The following is a 20,406-nucleotide window of genomic DNA, read 5'->3' on the forward strand; positions in this document are numbered from 1 at the left end:
TTGACCAGAAGCTGGTCACTTGGAGTGCCTCTGGTGTCGCTGTTAAACCACTGAGCTGCTGAACTTGCTGACCGAAAGGTTGGTGGTTCAAATCTGGGGAGTGGGGGGAGCTCCCACTGTTAGCCCTAGTTTCTGCCCACCTAGCAGTTCAAAAACATGCAAATGTGAGTAGATCAACAGGTACCGCTCCGGTGGGAAGGTAACGGCGCTACATGCAGTCCTGCTAGTCTTCGGCTTAGAAAAGGAGATGAGCACCAACCCACAGTCGGACACAACTAAGCTTAACGTCACAGGAAAATTTCCTGAGAAACATCAGGGCTCATGTTGCTTAAGAGGAGAGGTGCAAACTGGGCAAACCTCCAGATGCTTTCAGATTCCGGCTTCCATTATCCCGCATGCTGTTAAATATACTGAAAATTGGAATCTCGCAGCATTTGGGGAGCACGTATTTCCCTCTTAGAAATATACAGATTTTAAAGAAATGAATAAAACAATTCACAGATGGGCGGATCAAAAGAAGCAAAAGAGCCTCAAAGGAAGTACAAAAACACAATTCATTTTAATCATTTTCAGTGCACAAAATCAGAAAAAGTCACAAATTTAAAACAGCTATTATTAAACATATCTTACTTTTAGTGTTATACAACAAGGGGGGAAAATTGACATTACAAATGCAATTTTATTTAAAACCAACCCAAGTTTTAAAAAGACATTTCCAAGCACCAGTGCCTGAATTTGTGAAGTTTTCAAAGACAAGGAAGGAGGCCGGAGTGCAAGAGAAAAATCAATGCTTCTATCAAACCTGTAATTGTGGCCATCCAGGGGCCTCCCTTCAGTAGACACGCACTTTACACATGTTTAAGAAAAGGAGATGGAGCACATAATAACTTTAAAATACCAGTAACACTAGATTGATTTTTTTCATTCATTTTTCACTCTTAATATTAAAAATAACTAAATTCCAAATAAATCAACCAGCAGGCTGCATTTGGGCTCCTGCTGACCTGGGAATATATCCCTTTGAAATAACTGGGACAAGCAAACATGTAGAACATCCTCTCCCAACTTCATGTCCTGTAGATATACTAGACAATTCCCCATAACCATTCTCATTGCTATCACCATTCTGGCTGGGGATGATGGGAACTATAGCCCAGTCCATGTGGCAGGCATTACTTAGGGGGATTCTGGTATCTAAGATCAGGCTGCATTTCGTAAATACACTGTCAATGCAAAAGGTGCTTAAAAAGTCAACATCATAACCACTGGCTACAAAAAGCAGCGCATCACTGTGATGCTATGTTATCACTGCTGATGGTCGGAAGTTGCCACCGTAGGGAAAACGTACCCCAAAATGAGACTTTCCCCAAAGATGTCATTGTGCAAGTATTGAAAATGTCTGGGTGACAGCAAGATTTATGGAAGACTAAGTGTTGTGTGGGAGCGACATCCTGGAAGTGGAAAATCTCCAATCCACTCTGCAGTGGTCTGCAATGGCATGTTAGAAAGGTTGACATTTTGAATCAAGGGGAAGGGGTGTGCCCACTTTCAAAAGGAAACCCAAAAGCAGCGGTTAGTAAATGAATACACAAACCCCTCTGATGAGGAATGTATCACAGTAAACAAAATATTTTCCAGCCAAAATATGTTCTGGGAAGCATCAAATCACATTATCAGCCTGCACTGGGGACCTTTTTGAGATGGAAAAAAATTGCAGCAAAATCCACATACTTTTCAAAACACATACATGTGAAATTCTTTCTTCATGTTTAAGACACAATTGTTTCCTGATACTTGTGTGGTTCATTTTCAACTAATATTTAAAGTTATGGTACTTTTCTTTCCCTGCTGGGGTCTGCATGTTGACAGAACCTTATCCAGTAGTTAGTACCAGGGATATATCTTTGCTCTTTCTATGAATTTGATACCCTTTTCTCCTTCTCTGATCTGTGAGCCATAAAGAAATGAATGTGTCACCCAACAAAGTATTCCCTTGATGTGATTGTAGTTGGGTGTTGCGATGTATGACGGAGTTGCAATGCCTTTTGCTCAGAAACACATGAGATAGTAGGCAGTGATTTGGAACAAGCAGAATAGAAAATAGACGACATGGGTCTTCTTCGGAAAGGGTTTCTCCTTATTTCTCTGAAACACAGTATTATTTGCCTTATTTCAAGGTTCATGATCCACTGGGCTGATACCAGCAGCACTACAAACACTGACCAGCAGGTGGGGTGTTGACCTTTTGGTTCATTGGTCTTGGAATAGCAACAATTTAATCTCTCACAATGTCTGAGGATGCCTGCCATAGATGTGGGAGAAACGTCAGGAGAGAATACTTCTGGAACATGGCCATACAGCCCGAATAACACACAACAACCCAATTTAATCTCTGCTCTGTTTGAAAACTGTTGTGTCTCTCCAAATACAGAAGCTAAGGAAGCGTGAGAAGGCAAGGAGTTGTCCATTTTCTGTAGGCCACTGCAAATATCTTTCCTTGCTATTTTTATTTTTCATGGTGTCATGACACGTGGTGCACTGCACTGGCTTGCCGTTTTGCAAATTTACCCAAGGGACAGTTCACTGTAGGTAAGGAAACAGTTATCCAGAGCTAAACAAACAGACAAGGAAACACACGAAAAACAAAAACAAAAGCCCAGAAGCATAAGATTTAGTCAAGGATTCATAGCAAAGCACAACACCTTTCAGAGATGCAGCCCAAGATAATGAACAAGGCATATAGCTATGGTGTCAATAGTAACATCTACTTATCAATATCAACAATGTCTACAATTCTGGCCATGAAGCCTTCGACAACACCTTCATAGCTCTGCTCAGCACCAGCTATCTTGATCTTAAAGCAGGACTCAACCCCCCAGGAAAGCTGCCTCAGCTATATATGAACACCATATATAGCTGGCAGGGGCATCGGAGGCAGAAAATGGTATCTCACTTCATTTCAGGTAGAGAGGGGAGAACACCTAGGGAAGGGTGTCATCCCAAGGCTATTGATCTACTCCCCATGGTTCCTTGATCTCCAAGCATGAGAGATACTCACGTATATAAAGGCTGGAGCTGCAGGTGTGACATCTTTTGAGGTGCCTGGTAGCCATAGGAGTCAAATCCTCCAATGAAATCAACTGTGGAGCAGAAGACAAATGGTGAGAACTCAGATTTGTTGTAAAGAGACATTAAGGGATGGGTCCTTTAGCCCAGAATGAACAGAATTCAGAGTTGCCTAATCTACCTATAATTCAAGAATATTGTTGCCACTGCAAGAAATTAAGTCATAAGCTTAAAATTAAAGCAGAGGTTGCACCTGAGTGGACAGATGGATTCATGCTGGAAGAGTTTTCTCGTCTTAGGGACATCAGAACAAAGGAATGCTTGCAGAGAGCTCTCAAAGGAATTGCTTTCCTATTGTGCTTCCATTTGGCCACCTGTGTGTCTGTGGCTCCTGTTGTTTACAGCCCTGATCAGCTGTTTCGGGATTTTAAAACATGTACATGCGCTGGAGCAGTCCACACCAGCATATAGCAACGAAGTCATGTGTTTTCCTTGACTGCAGGGATATACAGTCATGCAAATATGTGCAGTTTTCCGCCGAAATCAGGATTAAAGAGACCTTTTTAACACGTGTTTTTCAGCTGTTAATCCAAATCGGTATGCATTTTCCTTAAACTCCCCCTCTTTGCAACATACTAGACCTTTGTCAAAATGCAACTAACCAATAACTAATCTATCATCCCCAAATGTTTCCTTTTCCTCCCTCGCTTTCCTAGTAATAGTTTAATAACAATTATTTGTTTACTAAAGATCTGTCCACTTGGCAGCACTGCCACTTCTCCCGTGTGACCAAAATACAGAGTACTACTTACAGCTGTCTTCTTCTTCCATGAACACCTTGCTGACGTAGCAGGCACACACAAATCCAAAGAGCTTCAAAACACAAATGACATTTTTATCTCATTGGGTCTCAGCCAATTAAACACAGTTTGCGACAACTACAAACATGACGTTTCCGGAGTAGAATAACTAATTTTAAAGTAAGGACCACACAATTAAACAGGAAATAACACTTTCAAACCAAGAACAGAACATTTCTTCAAATTTTGTTACATAGCATCATTACACCCCGTCCATTGGGACTTAAATGGATGTCATCCTTGGGTTACGGTATTGGGAATCCCACAATCAATATGTGAGACTGGGGAGTAGTCCAAAAAAAGTAACTTTCCAAAGTATAAATCTGGTTCTTTCCGGGAGAAGGGAACCCAAAAGGGAATGCATTCTGTTGGGTGACGGTGGTCGTGCATTTTGCTACGAGAGTGGGCAGAATCACCTTCGGAATCCCAGCTGATTTCTAAAGGACCCGCGTGGAGGAAGGCTCAGCTGGAGACGGCTGCGGGGACCACCTACCGCAAGGAATATCTGCATGGCACTGCTCACCACCTCTATGTATTGATAATCAAGCAAACATCCGCTGACGGTGATGACGTGGTGATCCTCAAGGGCTAGCTTGGAGTTGGTCACCGGGGTCACCAGGCAACCAGGACCGTTCTCCATCCACCACGAACGGTGCAGCGAAGTGTTGAAAGTCATGAGGAAGTCTTGGTCCTGGGGAAAGGAGACACGGCAAAGCACATTCAACCACCGTGGGGAGCCTTTGGGCAGATCGAGGTGTCTGAACATCAATCCTACTGATAAGAGTGATACAGTATGGCCATGTTCTAGAAACTCTCTCCTGACATTTCGCCTACATCTATGACGGGCATCCCCAAATGGCACAGAAACAGACCCGGCTCCCTCCGGTTAGATTGCAGATCTATCACCCTGCCCAGCAGCCCAGTTTGAATTCTGTTTGGCACCATGAGCAACCCTATTTTTTTTAAAATGCGGCAGAACGACACAAGGTCGCCTCCTGATTTGTCTGCTCGATTTAAGGTGACAGATCACAGCAGAAAATAAAATGATAGAGGGGAAGCCTTGCGATCATCAGTCTAAGCAGGGTGTGCGCTCAGAACGACGACAGGAGAAATTACCTGCGAAAGGTGCCCCACTTCCAGGTAAAAGCAGATGACGAATGCATTCCATCCAACCCATAGGATGAGCCAGACGGCATACTGGGGTGGGGAGAGCAGGAGAGAGGAAAGAGGCAGGCTGTCAGCTGCACAAAGTATTACACAAAGTGGGTTCAAATCTGCGCGCTTCTCTATATCGTTGCCGACTGAAGGTGCGATATAAACAATACTAGCTGTGCCCAGCCACGTGTTGCTGTGGTGAAGTATGGTGGTATGGGAAATAAAGTATTGAGGTATTGGTGGTAGTTAAAGGTAAAGGCTAAAGGTTTTGCCCTGACGGAGCTTAGCCTTCTAACTGGCAGCAATTGCATAAAAACAATTATTCTTCTCCCTCTAATTAGGACTTTATTTTTCTTTTCTTTTTGTTGTATGAACATAGAGGCATGGATGAGAAGTTGTGCTGCCAAGTTTAGTGTTTCTGGGATGTGTAGTTTTGTTGTTTTGTCCTAGGCCGAAATTTCATTACCCTTTTATATATATAGAAGATAAAAGTTTACTTATATACCGCTCCATCTCCTCGAGAGGACTCAGAGCAGTTTCCAACATAAAAAAATGTTCAACTGTCAAAAAAACACCATACAACAAAGTTAAACATAGGAAAAGGTAAAGGTTTTGCCCTGACATTAAGTCTAGTCGTGTCTGACTCTGGGGGTTGTTGCTCATTTCTAGAAAGTTCTAGAAAAGGAACCAGAAAGGGGCCTTGCCACCTTGGTACCTACCAATATGAGGTGCTTGGACCTGTACTGAACGGTGCCAAAGATGCCCAGGATCACAGCCAGGATGTGAAGGAAATTAGCGAGGATCGGAGCCCACTGATAGCCCAGGAAGTCAAAAATCTGCCTCTCCAGGGCTGCGACCTGAAAGAGAACGGAAACGGGACAGAGCGGAGAACATTTTTAAAAATAGCACAATATGCCTGATGCTAGAACAGGCCTGGGCCAACTTGGGCCCTCCTTCCCTCCCTCCAGGTGTTTTGGACTTCAACTCCCACAATTCCTAATAGTCAATAGATTTATTGGCCCAGGCCTGGTTAGGATACAAGTTGGCCCATGCTGTCACTGCTGCCGTATGGATGGTGGACCAATCCGCATGAGACCTAGTTGTGCTGTCCGACTGCTCCAGAGCATTCCTGGCTTTCCTTAGCATGTGAGTTTTTTGGGCTGTCTTGCCCATATGTTCCAGCAGCATTCTCTCCTGACGTTTTGCTTGCATCTGTGGCTAATGGCATCTTCAGAGGTCTGTTGGCAGTGAGACAAGTGGAGTAGTAGCACCTCCCAAACAGGGTGACTCCAGGAAACAGAGGCCAGGCTCTCTGTATGTGGATACCCTCACTGATTGACTTTGCAAACTTCATGACTACTCAAATGCAACTTAAGCTTGCTAAGGGCAACATTCACACTTGCTTCAAACAAAGGTTCTTTCTCCCACCCTGGACATTATTCCACAGGTGTGGTATACACACTCCACCAGCATCAGAAGATGCCATTAGGCACAGATGCAGGCGAAACTTCATAAGAGAATGCTGTTGGACATGGCCACACTTCCCGGAAAACTCACAGCAGCAACCCATGGATCTGGCCAGGAAAGCCTTGGACAATCCTTCCCACCCGTATGAATGAGTGCACCTCCCTGGGCATGGTGTGTCGGCATAGCCAGGGGTCCCTTCTGGGCCACTGCACGGGCCAAGTTGGTGCAGGGGCCCTTGCTGGAGCGCTGTGTGAATGGCTCTTTTGTGTGTTGTGGATGAGGATGCCAGTGGCCGGCCAGTTGGTGCCCATGGGTGGAGGAGACCCAGTGAGGGGAGTGGCAGCAGGTCAGTCAGGAGGGGAGAGGGGTCCGCGCTCGCTCGGCTTACCAGCTGCAAGGCGCAGAATCCCACCAGCGTGGCGCGCCCACTGCACCTGCCCATGGCCCCGCCGGCCGGCCGGCCTGCCTGCCTTGCTTCCTTCCTCCCTCTTTCCCTCCCTGGCCGGGCAGCCTCACCCCAAGGCCGCCCACACGCTGCCACGGACCCGCATCATCCACAGACACAGGCGGGGAGGCCTCCTTCCTTCCCTTTCCCTTTCTTTCCTTTTCTCTCCCTTTCCTTCCCTCCCACTCTCCCTTTCTTTTCTTCCTTCCCTTCCTCTCCTCCGCTGAGGCCTTTTGTCTCTGCCCGCAGCCCCTGAGAAGCCCACGAGGGAGGGGAGGGAGGGGAGGAGGGAGGGCACCCGGCCCCACGCTTCCTTCCTTCCTTCTCGAGGTGCCCGCCTCTCCGTGCGTGCCTGTACGTGGGTGGGTGGGTGGGTAGTAGGTGGGCAGCAGTGAGGAGGAGGGGAGGAAGGAGGGATGCTACCATAGGATTTATCTAAAGCAGCTCTTGCCTAGCTTCGGTCCTCTCTCCAGGCGTTTTGGACTGCAACTCCCACCATTCCTAACAGCCTCAGGCCCCTTCCTCTTCCTTCAGCCGCTTAAGCTTGCCTGTGTCTGAGCTTAAGGATAAATCCTGTAGTAACCAGATGGAATACCATGTGTACACTGCTATCCCCTATGGGATTTTCCTTATTTTACATTCAATGATACTTGAGTAAATATGAGTGTATTCTCTCTCTTATGTATTATCACCCCCATCTTCTGTGTTGATTTAATGTCGTGATAACAACAACAAAAAAGCAGGCAACAGTAAATCCTGTTTACACAGTTTTTATTTTTTTTTTCTCAGTATAAAAGTGACCAAACAACCTCATGAAAAGTAAACAATACTAAAGACCACTCAAAATTGAATTTCCAACTAAAAGCAACCTCTTACATCCCTCCCAAGCACCAAAGGATTCTGGACCGTTGGCCTTTTTTAAATCTTCTGAAAACATGGTCAAATGTTCAAGGAGGGTTTTGTTTAAAACACGGGAGGTTTAGATGTAATTCTTCATAGAGAAATGGTAATGCCATCATCCTATCTTCCATTTCGATGTTTGGGGCAATCCACATAGGTCAGGATTAATTTATTCTTGCAGTAACCATCTCGGGTTTCTTCTGTTTCTCTTCACTGGATTTCCCCCATGTACAGCCTTTTGTCACTAGAGGCAGAAAGTACTGATGGGAACAAAACAATAGTTTGTAAACAAATAAATAAACAGAAGGATTTGTTTTAGCCACATGATTCTTTTTTGAGCATGCTTCCAATGACTCAGTTATCATTTCAACCAAAACTCCTTATTTTTTTCTCTCCCAGTAATACCAACTATTTAAATTATGTTACTAATACGAAAAAATAGAGTGAACTTGCACCCTCCCTCTGGGACCAAAGGGAATTACCCAGCCATGTTTGGGTCCTCAGGTCCATTTTATGAAATTTCATGCTATTTTCTCAAAAAGCAGATAGTGGGTTTGGAAAAAAAAAAGCCTCCCCATTTTTGGCAATTCAGACACAAAACACTTACTAATGGGCTCTTCTGGATGGAAAGTTATTTCGTTGATTGAGCCAGCATGGCCTGGAAGCTTGTACAAGATTCTTCTCGATGTGGTATCCCACACATAAACAAACCTGCATTGTAAAAACATTAGATATATACACACAAATGAAGGAATACCAAAAGAATGAGGAGACAACATAAGCATATCCATGTAACTAGCTATGTTGAAGTGTTTTGATGCAATTATAGTCACTACATTAAATGCAATTTCCTTTTAATCCACGTGGAGCGCTTCCATGGGTCACTTTCTACAGGTGGAGGGTGGTACATCTCCAGCTCAATCATGCTTATAATAATAACCCTAACCCTAACCCTCCACCTCCCCGTAGGGACTCAAGGCGGCTCACATGGGGTCAAGTCCAAATAATCACAATAGAACAGAATAAAAATATATACATAAACACTATTAAAACAGATCAAACACATTTGTACACAATAACACGGTAATAAAATACAATAAAAGACCATCAATTAAAAACAGAACAAGGATTAAAAACAAACTGGGCCAAAGTGCAAGGAATGTATGTTGTAAACCTGATGGGTGAGGAAAGTACTGCAGTACTTAATGGGAGAATTGGAGGTGGGGTAAACGGTTAAATTAATCCGAGCTGATGAGACAGATTGCATCAGGCCAAGTGACTGTCAGTGGGGTCAGTCATTCAAAGGTGCACTGAAAAAGCCAAGTTTTTAAATCTTTCTTAAAGGCTGACAGGGTGGGTGCTTATCCCTGCTTCTCACATATAGACTGAATAAAAGTTGAAACTAATGTGTGTGTTTTAAAACAATAGAAGGGTTTAAGGTGAAGGGGACACACCAAAAACAAATGATTACCTGTCTGCAGATCCAGCAGCTATTTTGCTTCCGTCTGGTGACCAAGAACATCGCAGGAGATTCTAATGAGTAAGAAAAGAACACGCCACAATTCCAACCACATCTCTGCAGTTACGTACTTGGTTTGATTTCCATGCATAAGTTATCTTATGTGAAATAGATTGTGAATGAATGTCTCGATAATGTACAGAGCTGTGCTCATGGAAAGGGGCTTTATTTGCAATTATACCTTGACATATTAATCTTGGTCCCAATCCTTGTTCAAAAGGTTTGGAGGCAATCTGGAATTCTAAAAGCCACCCACTTAAGAATCAACTCGTAGCTACCAGCCATCAACCAGGCACATTCCAGGTGACACTACACTCACCTTCTCAATTTATTTATTTATTTTATTTCCGGTATATCTACCCCGCCCTTCTCCCCTGGGGGACTCAGGGTGGCTTACAAATTGGCAGCACAGTGCCATCACATCAACAATACAATACAAAAGGCATTAAAAACGAAAAAACATTTAAAACATCATAAAAACCAATACTACACTCACCTTCTCAAAATTGTGCACGTTCCCTTGGAGGATTTTCACACATCTCTCTTTAGGCGCAAAGGGTCGGACATCCCATATGCGAACTAGAACAAAGTCCAGATGAGCCGTTAAGAGACATACATTTACTGTATGAATATAGTGAGCAGTTGTGCAGCCCAAAATGGCTGGTAATACGTAAAGGAGCAATGTGTTTTAATTACATATTGTATTCTGGTCAACCCTGGGTACAGCATACATTAGAAGTAGGTGAGGAATTAACAATAACAGCTGCTGCTGTTGCTAACTTTTGGGAAAACAAAAGAACCCAAAAGAAATCTAGGAATAAAAGGTCGGTCACCTGTATTGTCCATTGCATTGGAAAGCAGGTAAGACCCTTCTGAGCTGAGGCTGAGGCCTGTGACAGAATCCGCATGTCCCCTCATTGTGTAGGTCAGCTTGTTTTGACGAAGGTCCCATACCTTTAAACACATGTGAATCTGGTGAGACACACTTTTTATAGAAATCTGTAACTGATTATCATTGGCCTAGATTACTTCTTTATTCACACACACACACAGAGTTTCTAATAGAGCTAGAATCCTGTTTGTGCTTCATGTTAATGTTCATTACCTTAGTGTGGTGCATTTTTTGGCAAAGGAGCAGAAGGACAGACAGAAAGCTGGGAAAGATACCATTGTCAGAAGAAAAATCTGCCAGGCCAGGGAAAAGGGAAGCTCTCCCTCTTGAGAGTAGTGCTTGCCAACTGTTGAAAGTTAGGAGATTGTAATGCCCCCCCCCCCCCCCCAAAAAAAAAGGTTTTGGAAAACTGCACTCTTCCTCCACCAACAAACAGAACTTAAATATCAGTTTTAGCTTTTGTAAGCCGCCCAAGTCCCTACGGGGAGATGGTGGCGGGATAACAATAAAGTTTTATATTATATAGTATTTATAAAGCATACAAACTATGTGTGAGTACTGAAAAAGCAAGCCAACGTACCTTGATGTCATTGTCTATGCCTCCAGATATTATCTGATCACTTGTATCATTGAAAGTCACTGCTAAGACCTGATAGGTGTTTTGAAATGTTTGAACGGCAGCCTTTTTTCTGATGTCCCACAACTGAAAAGGGTCACAAAAAAGAGAAGACATTTTATTTTGCAGGTTAAAATCCTGCAAATATAAACTCCGAAGCATAAGCAGAAGAGTCACAGCAAAATATTTTCAGGAAGCTTCTGATCAGTGGGGTGCCACAGGGTCGTATCCTGTGACTCTTCAAGATCCAGTGATGGACATGAGAAGCACCTGGGCCTATGCCGATGCCAACACTAACCTTTACTGTTCCATCATCGCTGCCTGTGCAAACCAGCTGAGGTCCACGTCTTGCTGGGTAACAGGAGTTCACAAACGATGTGTGTCCCTTGAGTCTCTTCACTCTCTCCCCCGTTTCACTATCCCATACCGCTACTGTTTTATCCGTGGAGGCAGAGAATAGCATGCTAGGACAAAATACAATGTTTATGCAACATAGAAGCAGGAATTTCATAAGTATTAAAGGTATTCTGGGAAAAAATGCACTGGACAGCTAAGTAAAAATACATCATTACAGTGGAACACTAAAAATGACAAGCATTGGCAATGAGAATTTTGGTAAAAGCTAAAGTGATGGAGGAGAAGAAGAGTGCCACATGAAATTATGCCCATCCAGTGCTGTGATTTTTTTAGTAAAATAGATGGCACATAGAGCATGGAGCCTAAAGGGTAATTGAAGCTTTTGGAATACTGATGATTTCATGTTAAGCTGCTTTGAGTTTCCTGCAAGAGATAAAGCGGGGTATAAATAAATATACTGCAGAATATGTAAGACTGAAAAGTGACAGTAACAAAAATTCCACTCTATACTCTCATCAACTATAATACAGCCACCATTGTTAGACATATAATGTTTTTAAGAATACTAACCTGCCATCAGTGTTGTAATGTATTTCCATAACTGCTCCACTATGTCCTTTCAGAGTGGCATAATTATCACAGTCGCCATATACATTCCATAACACTGGAGTCAAAGGAAGATATAAATAAATACCAGGGAAACCGTCGGTTTCATTGGTTATACCCTTTCTATATCCATCCAAATGTACTTAACAGACCTATCCCTACATCTCATTGCAACAGTGAACCCCTCCCCATTCATAATCCTGTGACATGACCCCTCCACCCACTTCCATAACACCACATAAGAGAGACAAAATCACAAACAAGAAAACCTTTTGCTCCTCCCAAGTATGTTCCCTTTATACATTTTTAAAAGAAGAAAAGGTTGAGTCATGTGCAAATCAATGCAGACTTAACTAAACTGACTGAATAAATCTCCTTTAGTATTAGGAAGAACACTGTATTTTTATGAGTGAATAGTGCAGACTTACGGATCAACCTGTCGAATCCTGCTGATGCCAAAGTTGCTCCATTAGGATGAAACTTACAACAGTAAACCTCTCCTTCATGCCCTGAAAGCAACATTATGGGTGCCTGGAGGGAGGAGCATCTTGGAGGGCCCTAAAATAGGAAAGTGTAACACATTCAAGGCATGTCAGTCTCTTTGGCAACAAGAAGGGAAAGATCTATTAAATGGAAATAATAGTTTATAGCAGGCATAGGCAAAGTTTGGCCCTGCAGGTGTGTTGGACTTCAACTCCCACAATTCCTAACAGCCTATATTTATTTATTTGCCCTATTTATACCCCGCCGTTCTCCACCCCAAAGGGGACTTAAGGTAGTTTACATATGACAATCACTCAATGCCTTGACACATAATAATAATAATAATAATAATAATAATAATAATAACAACAACAATAATAAAGCTGACACAATATGAAGATTTAAAGATCGAATTGCAAAGACTCTGGCACAAGCCAGTCAAGGTGGTCCCAGTGGTGATTGGCACACTGGGTGCAGTGCCTAAAGGCCTTGGCCTGCACTTAAACACAATCAACACTGACAAAATAACCATCTGCCAGCTGCAGAAGGCCACCTTGCTGGGATCTGCGCGCATTATTCGCCGATACATCACACAGTCCTAGACACTTGGGAAGTGTCCAACATGTGATCTGATATAACAGCCAGCAGAGTGTCTGCTGTGGACTCATTTTGTTGTGTTTCAAATAATAATAATAATAATAATAATAATAATAATAATAATAATAATAATACTATTTATAACCCGCCTTCATCGCCCTGAAGGGAGTGAGCGTTTCAGTTACAAAATAAGCTTAAAATAAATTGATTAAAATTAATACATGTTTACATTTTAAGACCATTACATTCAATATTAAAATCACGTCATCCAAAACTTGTAGTCTGAGGCAATTCTGTAATCACTGCACGTGTACCAGATCCATTATTGCACTAAGCTATTCTCCAAAAGTCTGATCCCAAAGCCAGGTTTTTAACTTTCCTTCTGAAAGCTAGGAGGGAGGGGGCTGATCTAACATCATTGGGGAGGGAGTTTCAGAGCCGAGGGGCCACCACCGAGAAGGCCGTCTCTCATACCCGCCAGCCGCGCTTGCGATGCAGCTGGGACCGAGCGCAGGGCCTCGCCAGAGGGTCTTAATCTCTGAGATGGTTCATAGAGGGATTGATTTATTTATTTGCATCACTTTTACCCCGCCTTTCTCCCAGAGGGGACTCAAAGCGGCTTACAATAGGCAAAAATTCAATGCCTAAAAACAATGTAAAAACAACAATTCATATAAAACCATGTATATAAAACAGATACCATTACAAAATAAAATCACATTATATAAAATTTTAAGCATATCCAAGATTAGAATCCCTTCATCCAGAACCCTCAATAAGTCTTCGTACAGATATGTTCGGACAGGTAAGCTGGGCCGGAACCGTTGACGGCTTTACTATAAGCTAAAGACTTTGAATTGTGCTCAGTAGCAGACTGGCAGCCAGTGGAGCTGACGTAGCAAGGGAGTATGCTGTTCTGCTGCTCGTTGGACCAATTGGAGCTTCCGAACAGTCTCCAAAGGCAGCCCCACGTAGAGCGCGTTGCAGTAGTCTATACTGGCTAGAGAAGGAAGGCCTTCCTTACAAGGCATCTAATTTCAATTTGAAATAGCACAATGGCAATAAAAATGTCCCATTCCATTGTCTATACCAGGCCTGGGCCTACTTGGGCCTTCCCTGGAGTTGTTTTGGACTCCAACTCCCAGCATTCCTGGCCTCAGGCCCCTTCCTTTTGCCCCTCAGCCGCTTAAGCGGCTGAGGGGCAAAAGGAAAGGGCCTGAGGCCAGGAATGCTGGGAGTTGGAGTCCAAAACAACTCGAGGGAAGGCTCAAGTAGGCCCAGGCCTGCCCCTGCTGTGCACTCACCGCGGGCAGGAGGGCGCCCGGGGCTCCGGCGGGAGGCCCAGCGCCGGCTCCAGGCCCCGAGGGCGCGCCCTCTTGCCGGGGCTTCTTCGCCGCGACCACGACGGCCAAGTCGGCGGGCGGCTTCCGTTTCTGCGGGTCCAGCATGGCGGCCCAAAAAACACCACAGGCCTCACTCACGACCCGAAAGAGGACTGCGCTCCCTCCTCCCTCATTGGCCGCCTCACACCCAATCGGCAGCGTCTTGGAATATAGAGCGCCCCGATTGGGCAGGGTTGAGCCCAACCCTTGCGTACGCTGTGTGCTGATTGGTCGGCAGGAAGGAAACGGCTGTGTTGTGGTTTCCAGAAAGGCTGAAGTGCTGAGGAAGGGAGGACGTCAAGCGGCTTCTGAAGTAAGTAACTCCCGGGCACGGGGCGGGCCTGCCCCTTGATTTTAACTGTCGTCAAGTCATCTTCGAGGAGCTGGAAGAGACCCCATGGGCCATCCAGTCCAACCCTCTTCTGCCTTCATGCAGGAAAAGCACCATCAAAGCACCCCCGACAGATGGTCATACAGCCTTAATAGTAATAATAATATAATGGGAAGGGAGCCCTAAAGGCCATCCAGTCCAACTCTCTTCTGCCTTCATGCAGGAAAAGCACCATCAAAGCACCCCCGACAGATGGTCATGCAGCCACAATAGTAATAATAATAATAATATAATGGGAAGGGAGCCCTAAAGGCCATCCAGTCCAACTCTCTTCTGCCTTCATGCAGGAAAAGCACCATCAAAGCACCCCCGACAGATGGTCATGCAGCCTTAATAGTAATAATAATAATAATAATATAATGGGAAGGGAGCCCTAAAGGCCATCCAGTCCAACTCTCTTCTGCCTTCATGCAGGAAAAGCACCATCAAAGCACCCCCGACAGATGGTCATGCAGCCTTAATAGTAATAATAATAATAATAATATAATGGGAAGGGAGCCCTAAAGGCCATCCAGTCCAACTCTCTTCTGCCTTCATGCAGGAAAAGCACCATCAAAGCACCCCCGACAGATGGTCATACAGCCTTAATAGTAATAATAATATAATGGGAAGGGAGCCCTAAAGGCCATCCAGTCCAACCCCCTCCTGCCTTCATGCAGGAAAAGCACCATCAAAGCCCACCCGACAGATGGTTATGCAGCCTTAATAGTAATAATAGTAATAATAATAATAATAATAATAATATAATGGAAAGGGAGCCCTAAAGGCCATCCAGTCCAACCCCCTCCTGCCTTCATGCAGGAAAAGCACCATCAAAGCCCACCCGACAGATGGTTATGCAGCCTTAATAGTAATAATAATAGTAATAATAATAGTAATAATAATAATAATAATATAATGGAAAGGGAGCCCTAAAGGCCATCCAGTCCAACCCCCTCCTGCCTTCATGCAGGAAAAGCACCATCAAAGCCCACCCGACAGATGGTTATGCAGCCTTAATAGTAATAATAATAGTAATAATAATAATAATAATATAATGGAAAGGGAGCCCTAAAGGCCATCCAGTCAAACCCCCTCCTGCCTTCATGCAGGAAAAGCACCATCAAAGCCCACCCGATAGATGGTTATGCAGCCTTAATAGTAATAATAATAATAATAATAATAATAATAATAATAATAATAATATAATGGAAAGGGAGCCCTAAAGGCCATCCAGTCCAACCCCCTCCTGCCTTCATGCAGGAAAAGCACCATCAAAGCCCACCCGACAGATGGTTATGCAGCCTTAATAGTAATAATAATAGTAATAATAATAATAATAATAATAATAATAATAATAATAATAATAATAATATAATGGAAAGGGAGCCCTAAAGGCCATCCAGTCAAACCCCCTCCTGCCTTCATGCAGGAAAATCACAATCAAAGCCCACCCGATAGATGAGCATCCAGTCTCAATAATATTAATGATGATGATGATGATGATATTAATAATAATATAATATAATGGGAAGGGAGCCCTAAAGGCCATCTAGTCCAACCCCTTCCTGCCTTCATGCAGGAAAAGCATCATTAAAGCCCTCCCAACAGATGGGCACCCAGTCTCAATAATATTAATGATAATAATAATAATATCATGGAAGGGAGCGCTAAAGGCCATCAAGTCCAACCCCCTCCTGCCTTTATGTAGGAAACAATCAAAGCCCTCCCAACAGATGGCCATCCATCCATTCATCCTCTGTTTAAAAGCCACCAAGGAAGGTTCAATGGAATCTCCTTCCCTGTCATTTGAATCCATGGCTCCATTGACTCCTAGCCTCCAGGGCAGCAGAAAGGAAGCCCGCGCCCTCTTCCTTAGGGCATCCTTTCACGTAATTATACATGGCTCTCATGTCTCCTCTCAACCTTCTCTTCTGCAGGCTGAACATGTATGTGCTCTCTCTGTAAGCTGCACGAGTGAAGACAATGGAAGTATTTCCAGAACTATATGACATATTCCAGGGAGAGGTAAGTGTGGTAACATTTAAATTTTAAAGTGAAACAAGAAGAAACATTAAGGAAAACTTCATGAAAACTTTAAGAATTTTGCTAGTCTAAGCAGATAACATTGGAGCTGGTTATGAGGTTTTTTTTATTATATTATAATAATGCCACAATAATGTCACTTACTAAATTATATCATTGTCTTTGCAGGTTGCTTCTGTAACAGATTATGGAGCATTCATAAAAATTCCAGGAACAAGTAAACAAGGTTTGAGTTTGTGTTAGATTAATTATATTGTGGTTCATTGTGCCTCTTTGTCATCATGGTACATAACTAGAAAAACTAAAAGATATCAAAAGTGATTGCAGTCAGTTCCCCACATTTGTGGGTTTGACATTCGCAGCTTTGATCTTTCCTGGGTTTGTCGACCCCCTTCCTGAGATCCAGGGTTGCTGTATGCACTGTCACAGGGCAGGCCTCGGAATCTGGGACAGGGGAACGCCAGAAATCCCAACGGCTGCCACCAACCACTCATAGTATTATTTCACTTTGGTGTAATTCATGTGTATGCCATTTGTGTTTTAAGTCTTTCAAGACAAACAATATTTTCTGTCCTGTTTCTTTCTAGGCCTCGTACACAAAAGTCACATGTCACATTGCCGAGTGGATATTCCCTCAGAGCTGGTGGATGTTGGCGAAAAAGTGTGGGTGAAACTGATAGGAAAAGAGGTAAGCGGCTACTGCTCCATTTTAGCTAGGAAGGGTTTCACAATTAAACTAAAGTACAAGAATAATGTTAAAGTGAAGTTGTATTACCTGTGGATTTTACGGAAGGAAGAGCATCAGACTGAAAGTTTAAAGTTTCTTATAATTCTTCTGATTTTATATTTATATGTGCCTTCAAGTCAACTTACAGTGACCGCATGAATGTCAAATGTTTTTCCTGTTCATTTTTAATAGTGTAAGTGTTTAATTCTGTTTTGATGTGTGTATGTTTTCTCTTTGTTCTTTCTTCCATTGCTGTTTCTATATATTTTCTAATGGTGCAAATAGTACCTTTGGTTGTAATTGGAGTACGTTTGTTGCAAAGTAAATAGATTAGATCTCTCTGTGATTCATAGTGTGAAATTCTATAGACTAAGGTCTAAAGGTGCCCAGTAAGACATTGGAAACTAAAATAGATGTCTTAGTCAGATTTTAAGGACTACATCAGAAATTCACCCTTCTGTTTTGGCCTTTGGCTAAGTGTCTGACTGGTCTCCTTCCTACCAGCTGTTGGGAATTGTCAGAGCTGAAGTCCAAAACATCTGGAGGAGCAGAGTTTGAGAAAGCCTCCTCCAGAGTATCATAGACAAACAATGTTGTATTTTAATTGATCGCAATAGTGAAAGAAGAAAAGAAAGAATGATTGCTAGCCAGGATGTCATTTCCCTTCCTCTCTACAGCACCTTGACCTGCACTTCACGGTCCTGCTGTTGGGTTTGAAAACTGCAGAAATCCAAAAGCATATTTTCTTCTTTTTTCAGAAGACAGACAACAAGCTGAAATTTTCTCTTTCCATGAAGGTTGTTAATCAAGGAACTGGAAAGGACCTTGACCCCAACAACGTTGCCCTTGAGTAAGTGAAATAAGCCCAGTTCTTAGTTTATGTTGAATGATTAGAGGAAAATAGGGTTTAAATGCATAATTGTGAATGTGATAAAGAATATACTTTGGTGGTATGGATGTGTCTGACTACTTAAGCTTCCACATGTGTTAATGTGTTGACAGTTCTTTATAAGATGGTCATTTTCAGACCATGGCTGTTTTAGAAATGTAGTAGAGCTAAGGCAACCCAAGAAGAATTAAACCTGTGCGAGAGTCCCAGATGTTTTGGCTTCAACTTCCAGAAATCCTAACAGCTGGTAAACTGGGTGGGATCCCTGGGAGTTGTAGGCCAAAACACCTGGGGAGGGACCCACAGGTTGAGAACCACTGAATTAAACTATAAGCAACATTGCCGTATACAAGGCAACATTGAAATTGTGTCTATAGAAGCCAATTTTAGTGTCTGAACCTTTGTGCCTTTTACTAATGGAACCAGACTCTCCTCTCCCTCTACGGTTCTTCTCTGTGAATGAATACTCTTGTTTTCTGTACACAGTCAAGATGCGCGAAGGAAGCAGTCATTCAAGGACTACACGAGCCAGAAGATTACTCTGGAAGCTGTCCTCAACACAGTTTGCAAGAAGTGTGGCTGCCCAGGTAGGTTCAGATCACTCTCCATAATGCATTTCACCCCAGTCATGCTGTGTGGCCTAACGGTAGGCTGTGAGGAATTGTGGGAGTTGGAAGTTCACAACACCCGGAGGGCCGCTGTTTGCCCAGGCCTGATCCTTGGAAATGCGCTTGCAATCGTCTTACTTTAAAATATGTGTCTCGCCTTGAAGGTCATTTTGCCAAAGACTGCTTCATGCAGCCGGGAGGGACCAAATACACTCTGATCCCAGAGGAAGAAGAAATCCTCCCAGAAAACAAAAATGAGGCTCATCTATCTGAGGATTCTGTAAAGAAGAAGAAGAAGAAGGTAAAGTAACCCTATACTTATTGAAAAGATGCACGAGAACTGAGAGTTGACAGTGCTGGGCATCTGGGTAGTGAACAGTTGTGGTGGGAAATGAGCTTAATAATATGAATGACCTGAGTTCTAATTCTAACAGAGTGCATTTTCATTGCTGATCTCTGCTATAAGATAGCTGCATATCCAACATTCAGCTGGCTGTTTATGTTGGATAAGGGAGACCTACTGCACTTTCCGTCATTTTGTTGCTGAGGGTGTAGACAAAAGTTGATGCTGCAAAATACAATGTAATAAGTGAGTGTTAGAGAAACATTTCCCGATACAGTCCTTCCTTTAACAGGGGAAAAAGAGACACAAGAACAAAGCCTCTTCTGAACCAGAAGTTTCCGACAGCGATGAATTAGAGAGTGGGAGCCGGCCAGCCGGGAAGAAAAGGAAAGTGGCCGAAAAGGCCCCCAAGAAGAAGAAGAAAAAGAAGCACCACCATAAGAAGAAGCACAAGGAGTGAGGAGCACCGAATGGATAGACGGGCAACGGGTCCTGCTAGCACAGAACGGCTGAGGCAGAGAGAGTTGCATTTGCAGCCCTTCTGACCACGCTGCCGTCCTTTTCCTCTTGGCTGCAAGTATTCCAATGAGGATGGGCCCTCATTGTTGTGGCCCCTGCATCTACAACCCTTTGAGCATGCTTTCCCCCCCATAAAAATTGTTCGCACACACATTGGCAGCAAAAAGCAACTTCCCCAAACCTGTAAAAAACATTTCCAAATAGTTTCTTCAAGCCCCCGAGATCTTCAGGCGCATTTCAGCCAAATAGCTGTATTCCAACCCAGATGGCAATGGGAAGACACAGCATCTCTTCCATTTACCATTTTGGCAGAGATGCTGCCAATGGAGAATGTTGCGATTGGGCTCTGTTGGAGGCAAGGGCTCGTGTGCATTGCGTTGGGTGTCAGAAAATCGGAAAATCAACCTCTACGGTTGCCAATCCTTGCTTTGCATTACAGCTATTTATAAATTTGCTTTTATTCCCGAACTGTAACCTGTACATAAAAATAAGTCCAGTATTACAATAATAAATGCAAAAAAATGTGATGGAAAAATACCGAAGTCGGATTTGGCTCCAT

At 43.4% G+C, this 20,406-nt stretch overlaps 3 protein-coding genes across 7 annotated transcripts; 1 reads left to right on the forward strand and 2 right to left on the reverse strand.

Moving 5' to 3' along the window:
- Positions 1-535: 535 nt before the first annotated feature.
- Positions 536-7,343, reverse strand: nkain1 (sodium/potassium transporting ATPase interacting 1). Of its 5 annotated transcripts, none has more exons than XM_008121503.2 (7): positions 6,937-7,342; positions 5,801-5,938; positions 5,043-5,123; positions 4,343-4,617; positions 3,879-3,939; positions 3,059-3,140; positions 536-2,583 (listed from the first exon to the last, which is right to left on the reverse strand). In XM_008121503.2, the coding sequence occupies exons 1-7, from the start codon at positions 6,988-6,990 to the stop codon at positions 2,522-2,524; spliced, it is 753 nt and encodes a 250-aa protein (XP_008119710.1). In that variant the 5' UTR covers positions 6,991-7,342; the 3' UTR covers positions 536-2,521. The 5 variants fall into 5 exon arrangements, 4 of the variants coding, with proteins under 4 accessions (XP_008119710.1, XP_008119712.1, XP_008119714.1 ...); XM_008121505.2 differs by having other exon boundaries at positions 536-2,611; XM_008121507.2 differs by having other exon boundaries at positions 4,420-4,617; positions 6,937-7,340.
- Positions 7,344-7,747: 404 nt separating this feature from the next.
- Positions 7,748-14,476, reverse strand: snrnp40 (small nuclear ribonucleoprotein U5 subunit 40). The gene is made up of 10 exons (XM_062962337.1): positions 14,268-14,476; positions 12,312-12,441; positions 11,848-11,941; positions 11,219-11,384; positions 10,885-11,007; positions 10,246-10,366; positions 9,909-9,991; positions 9,365-9,426; positions 8,501-8,604; positions 7,748-8,153 (listed from the first exon to the last, which is right to left on the reverse strand). The coding sequence occupies exons 1-10, from the start codon at positions 14,409-14,411 to the stop codon at positions 8,104-8,106; spliced, it is 1,077 nt and encodes a 358-aa protein (XP_062818407.1). The 5' UTR covers positions 14,412-14,476; the 3' UTR covers positions 7,748-8,103.
- Positions 14,477-14,544: 68 nt separating this feature from the next.
- On the forward strand, positions 14,545-20,384 carry zcchc17 (zinc finger CCHC-type containing 17). The gene is made up of 8 exons (XM_003228021.4): positions 14,545-14,658; positions 16,656-16,743; positions 16,930-16,987; positions 17,349-17,449; positions 18,247-18,338; positions 18,864-18,964; positions 19,150-19,286; positions 19,621-20,384. Exons 2-8 carry the CDS (start codon positions 16,702-16,704, stop codon positions 19,786-19,788), a joined length of 699 nt encoding a protein of 232 aa, XP_003228069.1. The 5' UTR covers positions 14,545-14,658; positions 16,656-16,701; the 3' UTR covers positions 19,789-20,384.
- Positions 20,385-20,406: the final 22 nt, after the last annotated feature.

The sequence above is a fragment of the Anolis carolinensis genome, unplaced genomic scaffold (assembly GCF_035594765.1).
Source record: "Anolis carolinensis isolate JA03-04 unplaced genomic scaffold, rAnoCar3.1.pri scaffold_10, whole genome shotgun sequence".
Lineage (NCBI taxonomy): Eukaryota > Metazoa > Chordata > Lepidosauria > Squamata > Dactyloidae > Anolis > Anolis carolinensis.

Excerpts from the sequence above, each read along its gene's own strand:
- nkain1 (XM_008121503.2), bottom strand. The coding sequence starts at position 6,990 with ATGGGCAGGTGCAGTGGGCGCGCCACGCTGGTGGGATTCTGCGCCTTG. Across the intron at positions 3,141-3,878 it reads CATGGAAGAAGAAGACAGCT|TTGATTTCATTGGAGGATTT; the intron begins GTAAGTAGTACT and ends TCTGCTCCACAG. Across the intron at positions 2,584-3,058 it reads CAGCTCCAGCCTTTATATAC|TGAACTGTCCCTTGGGTAAA; the intron begins GTGAGTATCTCT and ends CCTTACCTACAG.
- snrnp40 (XM_062962337.1), bottom strand. The coding sequence starts at position 14,411 with ATGCTGGACCCGCAGAAACGGAAGCCGCCCGCCGACTTGGCCGTCGTG. Across the intron at positions 11,942-12,311 it reads AGGATTCGACAGGTTGATCC|TGTTATGGAATGTATATGGC; the intron begins GTAAGTCTGCAC and ends CTTTGACTCCAG. Across the intron at positions 8,605-9,364 it reads GCTGCTGGATCTGCAGACAG|GTTTGTTTATGTGTGGGATA; the intron begins GTAATCATTTGT and ends TTTACAATGCAG.
- zcchc17 (XM_003228021.4), top strand. The coding sequence starts at position 16,702 with ATGGAAGTATTTCCAGAACTATATGACATATTCCAGGGAGAG. Across the intron at positions 16,744-16,929 it reads ATGACATATTCCAGGGAGAG|GTTGCTTCTGTAACAGATTA; the intron begins GTAAGTGTGGTA and ends TTGTCTTTGCAG. Across the intron at positions 19,287-19,620 it reads TAAAGAAGAAGAAGAAGAAG|GGGAAAAAGAGACACAAGAA; the intron begins GTAAAGTAACCC and ends TTCCTTTAACAG.